Source organism: Bombina bombina, chromosome 1 (assembly GCF_027579735.1).
Source record: "Bombina bombina isolate aBomBom1 chromosome 1, aBomBom1.pri, whole genome shotgun sequence".
Lineage (NCBI taxonomy): Eukaryota > Metazoa > Chordata > Amphibia > Anura > Bombinatoridae > Bombina > Bombina bombina.
In genome coordinates, this window is record NC_069499.1 from 77,064,317 (window position 1) to 77,082,234 (window position 17,918).

Here is a 17,918-nt window from a genome sequence, read left to right on the forward strand (position 1 = left end):
GATTCGAATGTCGGTTCGGATCGATTCGAATTCGGAAGAAATCAAATGAATTCGTTTCGGATTCATTCGGATTCTTTCGGATTTGTGTGAAATTCGGTTCGGTTCGATTCGGTTCGAATCGATTCGGATTTTTCTGAATTTCGGCACTGTTAAGTGGGATGTGCTGTGTATTACACTAGTATACTGTACAATACTAGTGTAATACATGGCCATCCGAATCCATCCGAATAAATTTGAATCGATTCGGATTTATTCGGTAGATTCGGCACTGCCGCAATTCGGGAATTCGAATCGATTCGAATTCCGAATTTGGCAAAATTCGTCCGAATTTCGATTCGGACCAAACCTGAATCGCACATGTCTAATATCTAATGCCTTGGAAATTCTTTTGTACCCTTCTCCTGACTGATACCTTTTAACAATTAGATCCCTCTGATGTTTTGGAAGCTCTCTGTGGACCATGGCTTTTGCTGTAGGACGCGACTAAGAAAATGTCAGGAAACACCTACTAGAACAGCTGAATTTTATTTGGGGTTAGTCAGAGGCACTTTAAATTATGGCAGGTGTTTGATGAATCTTATTTAACATGGTTTTGAATGTGATTGCTTAATTCTGAACACAGCTACATCCCCAGTTATAAGAGGGTGTGTACACTTATGCAACCACATTATTTTAGTTTTTTTGTTTACTTTCCTCCACCTTAAAGATTTCAGTTTGTTTTTCAATTGAGTTTTGTAGTTTATAGGTCACATTAAAGGTGGAAAAAGTTCTGAAATTATTTATCTTTGTCTAATTTTTTTACATCACAGAAACCTGACATTTTAACAGGGGTTTGTAGACTTTTTATATCCACTTGTAGGTTTATTTTTTGCTTGCCTATCCCTTTAAAGGTATAGTTTCTATAAAGTAAAGAAAAACCTCCATGTTTGATTTGAACTTGCTTTCTATGTATCTCCGTCTTCTGCTGAGAACAATTACGTACAAATTTAGATCATACAATAAAAAAAGAGTTTGTGCAAACAAGGTTGTGTGGAAACTCTGTTAGACAAGCCTATGTTTCACACAGCTTTGTCAGAGTTAAATTACAGGAAAAGTGGACAAAATAAGTAATGGAAGTATATTAAAATCCTTTTACTACTGCGCCTTATCTTACTACCAAAATAGTGCACCAGCATTTGCCCTCATACATCTATTTTAACCAAATATTTGGCTCACACACCATAATACATACAGAGATTAACCTTTTTTTCTAAAGCACTGAGCAGAGATACAGCACAGTCCCACACTGTTATCTGCCAGTGTCACTATTTATAATGGCTTTAATCCTAAATACACTGCTGTATACAAAATAAAATACAAAATGGAAAGTGCTAAGTTTAAATGTAATAAAACTTAATCTGACGTATAATGTAATATAAAAATACAGCAGAACTGTCATGTCATGCAGTGCTATATTGCAGTGGGCTTGTCTCTCCTTCACATATAGAAATGCAGGGAACACCCCTTGGAGAAGTATAGCAAAATCTGCCTTTTAAGAATTTCACTAGTGATCTCACAGTGCTGTAGGATAATTTTTGATCATCTCATCTGAGCATTAGATCATCAGGTCAATAGTAACAGAGTATATTACTGTGAAAGAATACATCAAATCAGTCCAGTTAAACCTAGACATACTGTATATTCTATAATGCCTGATATTAAAAGCCTCCCAGAGTGACAGGAGTAAAATACTATTGCAACAGTGAGAGTATATTCAAGGGACACAGGAACCAAAGTTAAACTTTTATGATTTTGAAATCAATTTCCTAGTTAGCTATTGCTACAAGCCAGCAGCAGCACAAAAAAATCATTTTACTCATATATTTATCTTTATTTTTTTAAACAGGGTCAGTATTAGCCGAGAACAAAAGTGAAGCTTCTTATTGGCTGACACAGGAACAAGGACATTGCTGAATCAATACTGAATAGTGTAAATTTGAATCCTTTCCTGGCTTTCGAGTAACAGTTTTAAATATATCAAGAAATCAATTAAATTTTTTGCAGAATGCTTTAATTTATTTATTTATAGACTTATTAAAGGGAGTGCTTGTTTATCTTATTTCTGACAAATGCAAAAAAAAAAAAAAAATGTGTTAATTTTAGTATTATTCCAAAAACGAATGCACATGGTTAGATGCTAAGTTTCAAAGGAACAGAGGATACCTTAAAAAAAAGGTAACATTGATAATAGGAGTACACTGGAAAGTGAAACTGTGCACTCTCTGGGGCCTATTTATTAAAGGTCTTGCGACCTCATCCGACAGTGCGGATCAGGTCCGCAAGACCTCGTTGAATGCGCAGAGCAATACGCTCTCCGCATTTAACATTGCACCAGCAGCTCACAAGAGCTGCTGGTGCAACGCCGCCCCCTGCTGACTCACGGCCAATGGGCCGCCAGCAGGGAGCTGTCAATCAACCCGATCGTACTCGATCGGGTTGATTTCCGTCGATTCCTGTCCGCCTGCTCAGAGCAGGCGGACAGGGTTATGGAGCAGCGGTCTTTAGACCGCTGCTTCATAACTTGTGTTTCTGGCGAGTCTGAAGACTCGCCAGAAACACGGGCCCACAAGCTCCGTACGGAGCTTGATAAATGGGGCCCTATGGGATCAATTTACTAATGTGCAGGCAGACATGTCTGCCACACATCGATAAATGCCAACAGCATACGCTGTCGGCATTTATCATTGCACAAGCGTTTCTAGTGAAATGCTTGTGCAATGCCGCCCCCTGCACATTCGCGGCCAATCAGCCGCTAGCAGGGGGTGTCAGTCAACCTGATCAGATCCGATTGGGCTGATTGCTGTCCGCCGCCTCAGAGGTAGCAGATGATTTGAGGAGCAGCAGGCTTACGACCGCTGCTTCTTAACTTCCGCTTCAGGGGGACCTGAAGCGGAGTGGGTCGGAAGCTTCATAAATCCCCTATATATCTGAATCATTAAAGTTTAAAGGGACACTCAGGTTAAATTACATTTTTCATGATTCAGATACAGCATGTAATTTTAAACAACTTTCCAATTTACTTCCATTAAAAAAAATGTGTACAGTCTTTTATATTTACAATTTTTGATCACCAGATCCTACTGAGCATGTGCAAGAATTCACAGACTATACGTATATGCATTTGTGATTGGCTGATTGCTATCACATGGTACAAGGGGAGTGGAAATATACATAACTTTGAAATTTGTTATAAAAAAATCTACTACTCATTTGAAGTTCAAACTAAGTGCTTTTGCATTGTCTTGTTATCTTGCATTTGTTGATTATGCAAATCTAATTTGTTGACTGGTCCTTTAATTGTGAATTCCATATTCAGTTCTATGCTGTTGATATAAGTCTATGAGAACTGGAGCAGGTTTTTAGCAATAACTGCACTGAAATGAGACATTGAAGTGCAATACAGAACTGTAGTAAAGGTAGAAAAGTTTACAACAAACACGTGACAGGGGACACAGAGTTCACTGCAGTTTGTATAAAAGCACAGCAAGCTTTGTTACAGAAATAGGCTAAATATTTCATGCACTGCTTAGAATGTTTAAAGAAAGAATGTGCATTTTCATGCATATAAAGTAAAATAAAAGTTCTTACTTGTTTTGCGCATTACCAAATTTCCCAAATGGATCTCCAGCCATCCCCCCATCCCCAATAAATATGTAGAGATATCCATCGTCCCCAAACAGTATTTCCCCTCCATTGTGATTGGATGCCGGCTCTTCTACTTCCAGAATAATCCTAATTTGGAATAAAAACATCACCTGTGTTAGTTAATAGCAAAAATATATATTTCATTTAATTAACACAAATTCACTTTTTAAATACATTGAAGAGCTGCAATTAGATTGAAGGTCGTGTTGACATAACAACTAAAAATGACCTTGTATTAAAACATTTTTTGATTGGCTGTTAGAGAAATCACATGACACGTAGATACCCTATCACGTCCAGGTAGCAGGTTTGAAATAGATTAAGGTGGTAAGCAAAAAAACCAAACATTTTTAGGAGCCATAAAATACTTTTAAATAGGGATGTAGAAAAGTTCAAAAAGGTTTTAGAACTAAAATTTTAGGGCCCATGGCTCTTTGTATTTGTTATACAAATCTTTTATAATATTAAGTTCAGTTTTGTAAAACGTAGCATTCAAATGTATTTCCTGTACTGCTGGGCCATGGAGATATTACTCAATAATTCAACGATAACTGAAACCAACGTTTTTGATTAAGACTTTAGCAGACATTGGCAAGAAACTACTCAGACTACTACAGCACATAAACTAGCAGGAATTAGCTCTGCTCATCTGCCATATGTAAATATCAGTCCCACCCACGACCGACGGACTATACAAAAGCATTAATCTCTTGGTTACTCACATATATGTGCAAAATAGTTTTTTTTGCTCTTACCAACTGCTGATTTTTGCATGAGCTGGTAAAACATAATACAAAAGTATGTAAACTCTGTGTGTAAAACGAAAGCCGAAGTGGGATTATGTGAAGCTCTATCTGTACTATAATTGCGTTTGTAATGTCCGTCGCCGTCGGCGGTTGCGCACGCATCCTCAATGGAATGTTGGCAGCGCGAGGACAAAAGAATTCACCTGGATGCAGCTTATGCTGTATCCAGGTGAATTCCGAAAATGGCAGTGTGGTGAAAGAATCCCTTTTACCACCCTGCCATTTTCGCAATCCACCGGGATGCAGCGTAAGCTACCTGTGTATAATAAAAGGACAATGCAATAACACTTACTCTAAATGTCAAATAAGCAAACGTGTTTTCCTATTTGCCAGGCCGCTATATCATGTGACAGCCACCAGCCAATCACAGACTAGCATGTGTATGCACTGTGAACTCTTGCACATGCTCCGTAGTAACTGGTGCCTCCCAATGTGAGCATATAAAAAGACTGTGCACCATTTGATAAGTCTCTTAAAACTGCATGCTCTATATGAAACATAAAAGTTTAATTTTGAGTTTAGTGTCCCTTTTTTGGAGCTATTTCCCAGATATACAGAATTTAACAAATAAGCTAAATGTCTCATTTTATGAGTTTTCAACTTTCAGATAGACTTCATTTTAATGCCCCATGTTGAATATGAGATACGCATCTCTCTAAGATGAATTAATAACAGTTTATAAATGCCAATCTGTTGACAAGACAGGATCTAGGGTTTTTTCCAGTGTTTTGCTGTTATGCTTGGGAAGGTTTTTGCAAGGTGGCATTCTGCCTGGGTTACACATACTCTGTTAATATTTTATAGCCGCTTGGCTTACATAAGATGGTCATGTGAGCATATTACCTTTCTGAGCCGTGGTCAACAGTGTTCATGTCCTGAGAGGAAACTTTAAACTCACTAATTCTAATGATTTCATCAAATCTAATTTCCACTGAATAGTAAACATAGACTTTTCCGTTGTGTTTGAAATTTGGATGAAATACAATCCCTAGAAAACCTCTTTCGTCTCCTTCCCAGGGCGAGGTCAGCACTGCTTTTGAGATGTTGAGAAATGGTTTTTCCAGTCTGGAACGGTTAGGAAGATAGGTCCATACTAAACCCACTTGTTCTGCAACAAAGAATCTGTGTGTTCCATCATTTGCATGAACCATGGCAACAGGGTTCATAAGACCATTAGCCACCTCTTCAAGACATAGCTGCAGACAACCCTCTGGGTCAGCAGTTACCAAACCAAGATTTTTGGTAAGTTTTGAATTCACCAGCAAATGAGGGAAGCAATAGTCATTATCGTCTAGTGCCAAATAGCGACAGAATTTTGCCATGTTGCCTTCCAGAGATAATAAATGTTTATCGGATGTCATGTGTCGAAATATAGACCTGCAATTGCGCCAAACATCTACACAGTAATCCATACAAAGTCCAGCAATTGTTCTGACGGGAGTAGAAGGATCCTCAGCATCATATAAATGAGCAGCATATGGCGAACATTCCTATAGCGGGAAAACAAACAATTTTAATAAAAAATACATCATTTAAGTATTTAACTTTCAAGTATATGGATTTTGTTATTTTTTTTTTTTATTTTTTTTAAGAGCTCCCTCCTCTTTATCTATTTAGTAATGATATTCCTCTGATTTGTAATGCTACTACAACTTTTCTAAATATTGAGAATATATAACACTTTTGCTAATATTTTATATTGTATTTCTTTTGTTGATTTATAGAAAAACTTTTAATAAACACATTTAAATAATAAAATAGCAAGTTTAAGATATTGCAAAGCCCTTTCATGAAAAATGAGTACAGTCTAAAAATCTTAAAGTGATGGTAAATCCTAGCGCTTTTGAAACACTAGGATTTAGCAGTGCTATAAATAAAGGGAAGTATTAAAAAAGTCCTTTATTTGCAGCAAGTTTATGCCGAGCTGAGCACTTCCGGCCGCCAAACAGCAAAACGCTATTTACTCAATGAGGTGGCGTTTCTATCTCCTAGCCAATAGCGTGCAAGCCATCCAAAATAATGCCAAAGGGCTATTAGTTAAGAGGTAGAAACGTCACCTGATTGAAAAAATAGCGTCTTGCTATGAGCGGCTGGAGGTGCACAGCTCGGCACAAACTCGCTGCAATTAAAGGAACGTTCAGCAAGAATATTTTTATACTTCATGACTGAAAATCCCCTTTATTTATAGCGCTGTTAAATCCTAGCATTTAAAAAATACTAGGATTTACCATCACTTTAATCATTATGGCTTTGCAGTTCAAACTTCTCCCTACTAATAATAAGCTCTTCTCAACTACATAGAAGGCAATTGCCAAAATACTATCCATTTAACTTTGTAGTTTAGTATCCTAAATGCATACTTTTCTGTGTTAAATATTGAATTCTACTAACATGTCCATGTCATGATACACTCATGAGGAGTAGTTAATGCCTGGATTAGCTACCCAGAAGGGGTGGTATTGTGGTCTCAGCATTGCCAGGTTAATCTGAAATGTTCTTTCTTTGTGTAACATCTGTGTGTGTTAAGGTATGCAGTGGTCTTAAGACCCCCCTACCCCCTCCCTTTCTCTTGTACCACAGTTAAAAACAATTCAATGGTAACAGTAGTTACTGCAAGGTAGTCTCGGGAAAAAATATAACTTTTAAACTACCTAGTCATAAAGTCAAGTGCAAAATGAAATACCTAAAATAAAGTGTAACGGAGAAAATGCAGATAGACAGAGAAGCCCATTGTGACATACAGTTCATGTTAAAAAGATCACTATTTCAAACAGACTGAGTTTTCGTGATGTCCACAAAAGGGGGAAATAATGGGGCTTAACCTATTCTCTAAATCTGTGAACCATCACAATTATTATCCAAAAAGATCCAGGGCACAGTCTCACTCCGAAATGATAATTACAAGAGATCTAATTTATCAAAGATACTATCCACAACCTTCTGTGGCTCCCTGCAGGCAAATGCCTGACCTGCGGTTCACCCTCAGTTTCATCAAAGGCGTAAACAGTCTCTTCCACTTATCCGTATATATATATATATATTTTTTTTTTTTTTAACCAATCAACATCCATCATGAATGACACACCTATCAAAAGGCGTGGCTTATTAACGATTTGATAACTCATTGGATTAGGAAATTGTTAAACGTATTCCCATTATCTTTTATACAGTAACACTTTTGACATGGTAATATAAAATGATAAATCATATATATATATATATATATATATATATATACACTCTACAATATACTTTAATTATTTAATTTTGTCCCCTTTTCCTGTAATTCCATTCTGAAATTGTGAGCCTTTTAGGAAGTGCAGAACACTGTTATATTCCACACAGCCATTGGCTGCACACTCTAGTGACCTATTTATAACTGTCCCTAATTGGCCACAGCAGAGAAAGTAACCTAAGTTACAACATGGCAGCTGGCATTGTTTTATAGACACTAAGGGGCCTATCTATCATGCTCCGAATGGAGCTTGATGCCTCGTGTTTCTGGCGAGCCTGCAGGCTCGCCAGAAACAGCAGTTATGAAGCAGCGGTCACAAAGACCGCTGCTCCGTAACCCTGTCCGCCTGCTCTGAGCAAGCGGACAGACATCGCTGGAATTCAACCCGATCGAGTACGATCGGGTTGATTGACACCTCCCTGCTGGCGGCCCATTGTGAGCTGCTGGTGCAATGCTGAATACGGAGAGCGTATTGCTCTCCGTATTCAGCGAGGTCTGGCGGACCTGATCCGCACTGTCGGATCAGGTCCGCCAGACTTTGTTAAATAGAGGCCTAAATCTTTACATTTATTAACTAATGAATTCTCAGACTAATCTTTTCTTAGACTGCATCATTCTTTCTAGCATTTATTTAGTGTTTAATGTTCCTTTAATCTTGTCAAGAGAGGCTTTCCATCATTGTTTGTTACTATCTTATAATCACCATATATAAATGACCCAATTACAGTTTATTGTCAACAGTCACATTTGGTTTACATTTTATACTTGTTTCCTAAATATAAAAATGTTTAGTGAAGCCAATATTTACATGGTTAGATATGTTTTTCCTCTTCATTGTCTGAGATTCTGGAAGCAGAAAGTGGATATTTTGGCTGGATTCCTTGTTTCCTAAAGATCTTAACGAATAAATAGTGTTTAGTGCTTTCCTGTGAATAATATTAGGCTGCGTGTGAGTAGCCTAATATCATTCACAGATGTAATAAATAATAAAAAAATGTTTTAGTGAAAAACAAGAACCCATTAGGTGCTGATCACTCTGACCAGTGCAATATTACTGTTCAGTACTTTTGGGGTGTAATTTTTGTTTTTTAATTAAAATTAGACCCTTTTTGTAATTTGTAACAATTTTTAACCCTTTCTCTGGGTTTCTGATCACTGCACTTTGTTTGTGGTAAGTCTTATCAGAGGGTTCTGTCTGATCAACCTGATGTGATATTATTATTATTTTTTTTTGGGGGGGGGGGTTTTACTGTTAGTATACTTAAAAAAAAAAAAAAACTTTCAGTGCTTTTTAGAGCTGATCACAGCTTTTTATACTGTGATCCATCCTGTTTTATTTTTTGGGTGGTGTGTAGGGTTCATTTTGTTGGGTGGAAGTGGGAATTGGGGGGAGAAAGTGGGAATTGGTGTGTGAGCTGAGGGAATTAGCCTTTTTAATCATGGCATGTTACTATTCCGCAGAAGAGGCTTACGCCAGTCTCGCGCTTGATTCAGAGAGTGACACCTTCACTGTAACTGATACTGATAACTGGGGTGGAATAGATTAAGCTGATCAGTGCATACAACCATATCTGTTACACTGCAAGACCAAAGCCTGGTACAAAAAATTAGCCATATACTTAACACAGATAGAAGTCTATAATTTAAATGTGCTGTACAAGAAATCAAGCACAGGGAATCCATACACCTTCCTGGAATTTACACAGAGGGGCCTATTTATTAAAGGTCTTGCGGACCTGATCCGACAGTGCGGATCAGGTCCGCAAGACTTCGCTGAATGCGGAGAGCAATACGCTCTCCGCATTTAACATTGCACCAGCAGCTGGTGCAACACCGCCCCCTGCTGACTCACGGCCAATGGGCCGCCAGCAGGGAGCTGTCAATCAACCTGATCGTACTCAATCGGGTTGATTTCCGGCGACTCCTGTCCGCCTGCTCAGAGCAGGCGGACAGGGTTATGGAGCAGCGGTCTTTAGACCGCTGCTTCATAACTTGTGTTTCTGGCGAGTCTTCAGACTCGCCAGAAACACGGGCCCACAAGCTCCGTACGGAGCTTGATAAATGGGCCCCTAAGGCTTTTATAAGATATTTGGTTTAACCAGCCCCTTAATCCTTCCACATTTGAATCAGAGAATGTCCAGAGACTTTGCGGCAAACACTTCTCTTGTAGGATCCCCTCCACAAACTGAACCCCAGAAAAAGTATTTAACAAAAAAGGAGTTAGTAGGGACTATAGCTACAATTTCTCTTCCTGCCCATCTCTACCTGGCCTATGTATTACAGACTGTTTCAGAGTTTTCCATACAGAGTTAAATTATTGATTCAAATAATTCTGTATGTGTTCTTGTTTTATTGGTCGTTATTCTGTATTCCTGACCTTGGCATGTCCTGATTTATTTATTTATATTTATAAAATGTTTTACCAGGAAAATACATTGAGATGTCTTTCATTTTCCTGGGATAGGCCAGCAATAGATTACATATTGTACAAATAGTTACATTTTTACAAAGCTATATACAGGCACAAGGTAGGTCTTTTTATAATTTACAGTCTTTACTAGACTGATTTGTTTGTGAAGATAGAGAGATTTTTCTTTTCAAGGATCTCAGGTTGCTGGAGAATTTGGTGGTTTCCTGAAGGTTGCTCCAAAGTTGAGGAGCTCTGAATTAGAACGCAGACTGACCAGCGTCCTTGTTGTAACAGGCAATGGAGAGCAGAGTGGAAGAATAGGACCTTACGTTATCGGCGGGAGTAGGGAGCAGGGGTGAGCATACTGCTCAGGCAATGCGGGAGTTTCTCAGAAAAGTTGTTATAGACAAGGCAAGAGAGGTGAAGAGAGATTACTCTTGGTCAGCTGACTGTACCTACCTATTGGCTTGTTATACCGACTAATCTGACTTCTGAATCTCCTGACCTTGGCCTGTTCCTGTTTACGTCAAGTCCTCTAAGCCACTCTAAGGTCATGATAAAGTGGCTACACAAAACAACTCAAAATAACCCATTTATTAGAATACACTAGGCTACAAGACTGGACATACACCAACATGGGGGTAATTTTCATTCCTGGGCTGCCATACTGTCTCAAAGACGGAAATGGGCAAGTACCATATTTGGCCCTGTAACTTACAAAAACCCCACAAAAACCTATACATGTGGGGTATTGTTGTACTCGCGAGACATCGCTGAACATAAATATAGGTTCAGCAGTGAAACATATATATTGATGATGATATAAACAGTGAAATTGCAGTGTTTGTGTGAAAAAGGCAAAAAACTGACTGGCTAGAAAAAAAGACTGGATACACCCTATTTGGAATACCCTGGGTTGTCTACTGTTGCTGATGATATGCCATCATAGGGGTAATTTTCTTACCTGGGCTGCCATACTACCGCCTTAAAGGGATATTAACCTCATTTTTTTGTTTTCAGATAGAGCATACAATTTTAAACAACTTTCCAATTTACTTCCATTAGCAAATTTGCTTCATTCCCTTGGTATTCTTTGCTGAAGGAGCAGGAAGGTACTACTGGGAGCTAGCTGAACACATTGGGTAAACCAATGACAAGCGGCATATACAGTATATGCAGCCAACAATCAGCAGTTCGCTTTAGTTCCCAGTAATGCACTGCTGCTCCTGAGCCTACCTAGGGTTTTTTTCAACAAAAGATACCAAGAGTACAAAGCAAATTAGATAATATAAATAAATTAGAAAGTTGTTAAAAATTGTATGCTCTATCTGAATCATTTTTCGAGATCCATGTTCCTTTAAAGGCACCATAGGCCCAGAAAATGTATTTGTTAAATTTCCATGTATATAGGCAGGCCCCATATTTGGGCCTCTAACAACCCGAGTGGAGGGCAAATGTTTGTGCATGAGCGATATCGGGTTTTCGCTTTCATTTGCGCACAGGTTAAATTGCGCTGGTATTACAAGTTGAAAGTAAACGCGATCACTTGAGCGCAATTCAAGTAAACGGTCGTCGGGTTTGCACATCATCAGAGCTCTGGTTAACAGTTTTGTGAAACAAAAAAGTGTCACAAAACACTTAAAAAATACATTACAAAGTACACTTACACTCATAATAACACTATCTGATACAAATTATAAAATAAAATTGCACAAAAAAGTTATAAAGGCTCAAAGATATGAGGTCTCAGGAAAAAAAGGCTGCAAAGGACTTTAACATAGGGATACATACATATACATTTCTAAAGATGTACATGTATGTATAGATGAGATAGATAGATAGATAGATAGATAGATAGGGGTTAATATGTTTTTATGTATCTATATGTGTATATATGTATTTACAGACATATATACACACGTATAAACACATAAATACATATGTACACTTATATATAAGTGCATTGGAACCCTGTGCAGTTAAAGGGATACTAAACCCAATTTTTTTTCTTTAAAGGGACACTGAATCCAAATTTTTTTCTTTTGTGATTCAGATAGAGCATGCAATTTTAAGTAAGTTTTGAATTTACTCCTATTATCAAATTTTCTTCTTTCTCTTGCTATCTTTATTTGAAAAAGCAGGCATCTAATCAAAGGAGCTGGCCCATTTTCGGTTCAGCACCTGGGTTGCGCTTGCTGATTGGTGGCTAAATGAATCCAACAATCAGCAAGCGCTATCCAGGGTTCTAAACCAAAAATAGGCTGGCTCCTAAGCTCAGATTCCTGCTTTTTCCAATAAAGATAGCAAGAGAAAGAATAAAAATTGATAATAGGAGCCAATTAGAAAAAAAATGGGTTTAGTATCCCTTTAAGTAGATGAAAACATGTAAAAGCATATTTATACAATATTCAGATCTAATAAATTGTGTATGTAATGTAAATATGTCACATTCCAATGTTTTGCACATAACAGAATATGTTTTAAGTGTAAATAGATATCTATATATATATATATATATATATATATATATCTGTACCTATATATAATCATGTATATATATATATATATATATTTATAGATATATATTTCTAAAAACATGAGATATATATAGAAATATGTATTTATGAATAAATAGAACATATTATTGTATGTCAAGAACATTGGAATGTAAAATATTCATATTTTCATGTTGGGTTAGCACACATGAGAATATGTGAGAATATGTAAGAATATGTGATCGGGTTTGTGCGCGAGTTGGGTGTTTTTTCCACTTTTTTTGCTCCAGTGACTTCTATGTGGGATTAGGTTATCGCACACGAGATATTCTAACTTTGGCTTTTTGCGAGAGTGATAACTTTTTACTTTCAACTCGTAATACCAGACGCACGCAAAAACATTACTTTGAGCGCAATTAGCACTCTAGCGAAAGTGATAACTAGCGTTCCACTTGTAATCTGGCACTATATAAGCCTGACACAATTTTCTGGCAATAAAACTATGATGTGCAGTTTTCAGAGAGGTGCATTAATACATTTGGACACAGCGACAGTGCACACTGCAGAGCTATTAATTACATCAAGCGCTACATCACATTTATGTATTTTGGCAATAATAAAACTGTCCTCTTTGTAATTTTCTGGTAAGTGTTTTAGCTGTAAACAAAGATTAAAATGGTCATCAAATGAAATTACTGGCTTTTAAGCATCTCTATTAAAGAACTCTTTAATTACACAGAAATCAGTCAAAAAGCAAGAGTACATTGTGAGGTGTTTAGAAACAGCCAAATTGCAATGAATTAAAATAATTAAAATATTGCAGAAATCTGTAATTAAAAACCTTAATGGTGTTCTTGTATTAATTAATTTAAGGTGATGGATTTACTAAATTTTCTTGTCACAAATTGGTTGTTGAATATGATAATATATAAAAATAAATAAGATGTTGAATGTAATGAGATTCCATGATAGGAAACACTGTGTGCAGGTACCTTTCTAAGCCCATTAACGAGACTTACATATGACCATGGTGGCTTATTCACGTCAACAAAGTAACAAAGGGACTTTCTAGTCAAAATAAAACTTTCATGATTCAGATAGAACATGCAAATTTAAACAACTTTCCAATTTACTTTTATCATCACATTTGCTTTGTTCTCTTGGTATTCTTAGTTGAAATCTAAACCTAGGAAGGCTCACAAACATATTTATAATACATCGAAAGCCACCTCTTATCTCAGTGCATTTTGTCAATTTGGACACTGCCATTCCCCAGTTTTGCATAACCAACACAGTTATATTAATACACTTTGTACCTCTGTGATTATCTTGTATCTAAGCCTCTGCAGACTGCCCACTTATTTCAGTTCTTTTGACAGACTTGCATTTTAGCCAATCAGTGCTGACTCATAAATAACTTCACAAGAGTGAGCATAATTTTACCTATATGACACACACAAACTAGCGCTGTCTAGCTGTGAAAAACTGTCAAAATGCACTAAGACGTGGCCTTCAAGGGCTTAGAAATTGGCATATAAGCCTACTTAGGTTTAGCTTTCAACAAAGAATACCAAGAGAACAAAGCAAATGATAATAAAAGTAAATTGGAAAGTTGTTTAAAATTGCATGCCCTATCTGAATCATGAAAGTTTATTTTTGATTAGACTGTCCCTTTAATAATAATGTGTACAACATACACAGAAAAATGTAATTTTAGCTCCTTTTAATTAATATTAGCTTTTTTACTTTAATTGGCTGAGCAAGTGCCATTTGTATCTATTTGGTGATGTTGCTTCCTAACATCATTCAATATGCATATGTGTTGTTAAGTAAAAAATAATTTGTAGTTCCACATGCTGTCTGTGCCATACTCTGTGACAATGATCACTGGTACCAAGTGGGAGTGGTGGGAGGGAAGGAGGGAGGTAGATTATCCCAGCGAGGGGGAGGGAGGGAGAAGCGGGGTTCACTATACTACAAAAAAAAATATTAGAGACAGTGAGAGGAAAGGACTTGATCCTACAACTACGAAAAAGATGGGCTGGAGGGGGGAACTACAATACAGCAAAAAAAAAAAAAATCTTATCACCTCCCAAGCGCCTTTTTCTCAGAGGAAACAAACCCAGTTTGGATAACCTCTCCTCATAGCTTAAATTCTCCATTCCATTCCTCCATTCCTTATTAGTTCTCTGAACTTGTTCTAATTCTGAAATGTCTTTTTTTGGAGATTGGACCCCAGATCTTACCAGGGATTTATATAGCAACATAATTATGCTTTCCTCCCTTGCATCAATGCCTCTTTTAATACATGCAAGTATTTTATTAGCTTTAGAAGCCGCTGCCCTGCATTGTACACCCATCTTTAGCTTGTTATCTACACGTACTACACATGTCACCTGGTCAGACACAGTATAACAGGTCCCTGACATGTCACCTGGTCAGCCTCTACATGGCAGGTTTCTCACATGTCACCTGGTCAGACACAGTATGGTAGGTCCCTCGCGTGTTACCTGGTCAGTCACAGTATGGCAGGTCTCTCTCACATGTTACCTGGTAAGGCACAGTATGACAGTTCCCTGACATGTCACCTGGTCAGACACAATATAACAGGTCCCTCACATGTCACCTGGTCAGACACAGTATTGCAGGTCCCTCATGTGTCACCTGGTTAGACCCAATATGCCCAGATCTTACCTGTCACAGTATAACAGGTCCTTCACATGTCACCTTGTTAGACTCATTATGACAGGTCCCTCACAAGTCACCTGGTCAGACACAGTATGACAGGTCCCTCACATGTCATCTGATCAGATACACTATAGCAGGTCCCTCACATATCACCTTGTTAGACTCAGTATGCCCAGATCTTACCTGGCACAGTATAACAGGTCCTTCACATGTCACCTTGTTAGACTCATTATGACAGGTCCCTCACAAGTCACCTGGTCAGACACAGTATGACAGGTCCCTCACATGTCATCTGGTCAGATACACTATAGCAGGTCCCTCACATGTCACCTTGTTAGACTCAGTATGCCCAGATCTTACCTGGCACAGTATAACAGGTCCTTCACATGTCACCTTGTTAGACTCAGTATGACAGGTCCCTCACATGTCACCTGGTCAGACACAGTATGACAGGTCCCTCACAAGTCACCTGGTCAGACACAGTATTACAGGTCCCTCACATGTCACCTTGTTAGACTCAGTATGCCCAGATCTTACCTGGCACAGTATAACAGGTCCTTCACATGTCACCTTGTTAGACTCAGTATGACAGGTCCCTCACATGTCACCTGGTCAGACACAGTATGACAGGTCCCTCACAAGTCACCTGGTCAGACACAGTATGACAGGTCCCTCACATGACACCTGGTCAGACACAATATTGCAGGTCCCTCACATGTCACCTTGTTAGACTCAGTATGCCCAGATCTTACCTGGCACAGTATAACAGGTCCTTCACATGTCACCTTGTTAGACTCAGTATGACAGGTCCATCACATGTCACCTGGTCAGGCACAGTATGACAGGTCCCTCACAAGTCACCTGGTCAGACACAGTATTGCAGGTCCCTCACATGTCACCTGGTCAGACACAGTATGACAGGTCCCTCACATGTCACCTGGTCAGACACAATATTGCAGGTCCCTCACAAGTCACCTTGTTAGACTCAGTATGACAGGTCCCTCACATGTCACCTTGTTAGACTCAGTATGACAGGTCCCTCACATGTCACCTGGTCAGACACAGTATGACAGGTCCCTCACAAGTCACCTGGTCAGACACAGTATGACAGGTCCCTCACATGTCACCTGGTCAGACACAGTATGACAGGTCCCTCACATGTCACCTGGTCAGACACAATATTGCAGGTCCCTCACATGTCACCGTGTTAGACTTAGTATGCCCAGATCTTACCTGACATAGGATGTCCTGCACATATCCTGCACAAGTCTCGTAGCCTGACTGATCAAAGTGTCTCATAACCTTATAGAAGGTGTCCATGATCTCGGTGTCCCGGGCAGCGTCACAACAGCCAAAATCCTTGTACTGGACACAGAATGTGAGCTCTTGTGAGGGACGGAATGGAGGTTTGAAGTCCAAACACTGTGGATGAGACGTGACAGTGCCCAGCCAAGAGAAGAGCAATCCTGCTAGAAGCAGCGGGTGCCTGGAGCTGGGTAAAGGAGACCTCACGACCATGCCCCTGGCTGGTGCCCTGTAGCTTCCGGACCGCTGTGTACCGTGAGCGGATTCTCTGTAACTACCTGAACAAACCGCCATGTTCAAACCCTGAACGTTCTCTACCCGCATCCTATAGCTTGTGAGATGCACCCTCTGTCAGCGACCTGCAGTCATTTGCAATGTGTTTGTTATGCAATGCTGCCTGCGGCCTGCCCCTGGGCTGTGCTTAAACTTTGTCCTCATGCAGCCCAGCCCCATCACACGCATTGCCCCCGGCCCAGTTTATGTTCTGGATTGTCATCACACGAAGCCGCTGGATTTAACCCATTTTATGCCAGGGACCCTCCATCACTTATTCAGTACTGCCTCGCCCACCTAGCGCACCCCTCCCCTACTGGAACGAGCAGCTTGCAGGGTCCAGCCTCATCTATCTACACATCCTGAGCTGACAGCCTGATCCTCATAGCCCACACTCACATACCCAGCCCATGGGATTAGTCTTCTTTCTGCATTCATATTCATGCACTCTGTATTCATGTGCCAGCCCAGGCTACTCACTCACACTGCTCCAGGGCTGAGCCTTCCCTCTGCTGCTTTTGAATACACACAGTCTAAAGACTGAGCCGGCCCTTGGCACTTCCAGCCTACCATCACTCTCAAATACAGTCCTTGGGCTGAGCCTAACCTCTCCTCTGTATAGTCTCAGGACTGATCCAGCCATTGGTACTTACAGCCTAATCTTATTTATAAACACAGCCCTTGGGCTGAGCCTAACCTCTCCTCTGTATAGTCTCAGGACTGATCCAGCCATTGGTACTTACAGCCTAATCTTATTTATAAACACAGCCCTTGGGCTGAGCCTAACCTCTTCATCTGTATAGTCTCAGGACTGATCCAGCCATTGGTACTTACAGCCTAATCTTATTTATAAACACAGCCCTTGGGCTGAGCCTAACCTGTTCATCTGTATAGTCTCAGGATTTATCCAGCCATTGGTACTTACAGCCTAATCTTATTTATAAACACAGCCCTTGGGCTGAGCCTAACCTGTTCATCTGTATGTCAGTCTCAAAGTTTCAGAACTGATCCAGCCATTGGTA

The 17,918-nt window shown here is 39.3% G+C and overlaps 1 protein-coding gene across 1 annotated transcript in view; it reads right to left on the minus strand.

Moving 5' to 3' along the window:
- The window catches only part of HHIPL1 (HHIP like 1), a 104,443-nt gene extending 87,430 nt beyond the window's left edge, over positions 1–17,013 (minus strand). The window contains exons 1-3 of the mRNA XM_053697479.1: positions 16,552–17,013; positions 5,334–5,980; positions 3,628–3,771 (exon numbers count right to left, since the gene is read on the minus strand). Coding sequence (XP_053553454.1) covers positions 3,628–3,771; positions 5,334–5,980; positions 16,552–16,947 — 1,187 coding nt within the window. The 5' untranslated portion in view covers positions 16,948–17,013. The remainder of the gene's footprint in view (positions 1–3,627; positions 3,772–5,333; positions 5,981–16,551) is intronic.
- Positions 17,014–17,918: the final 905 nt, after the last annotated feature.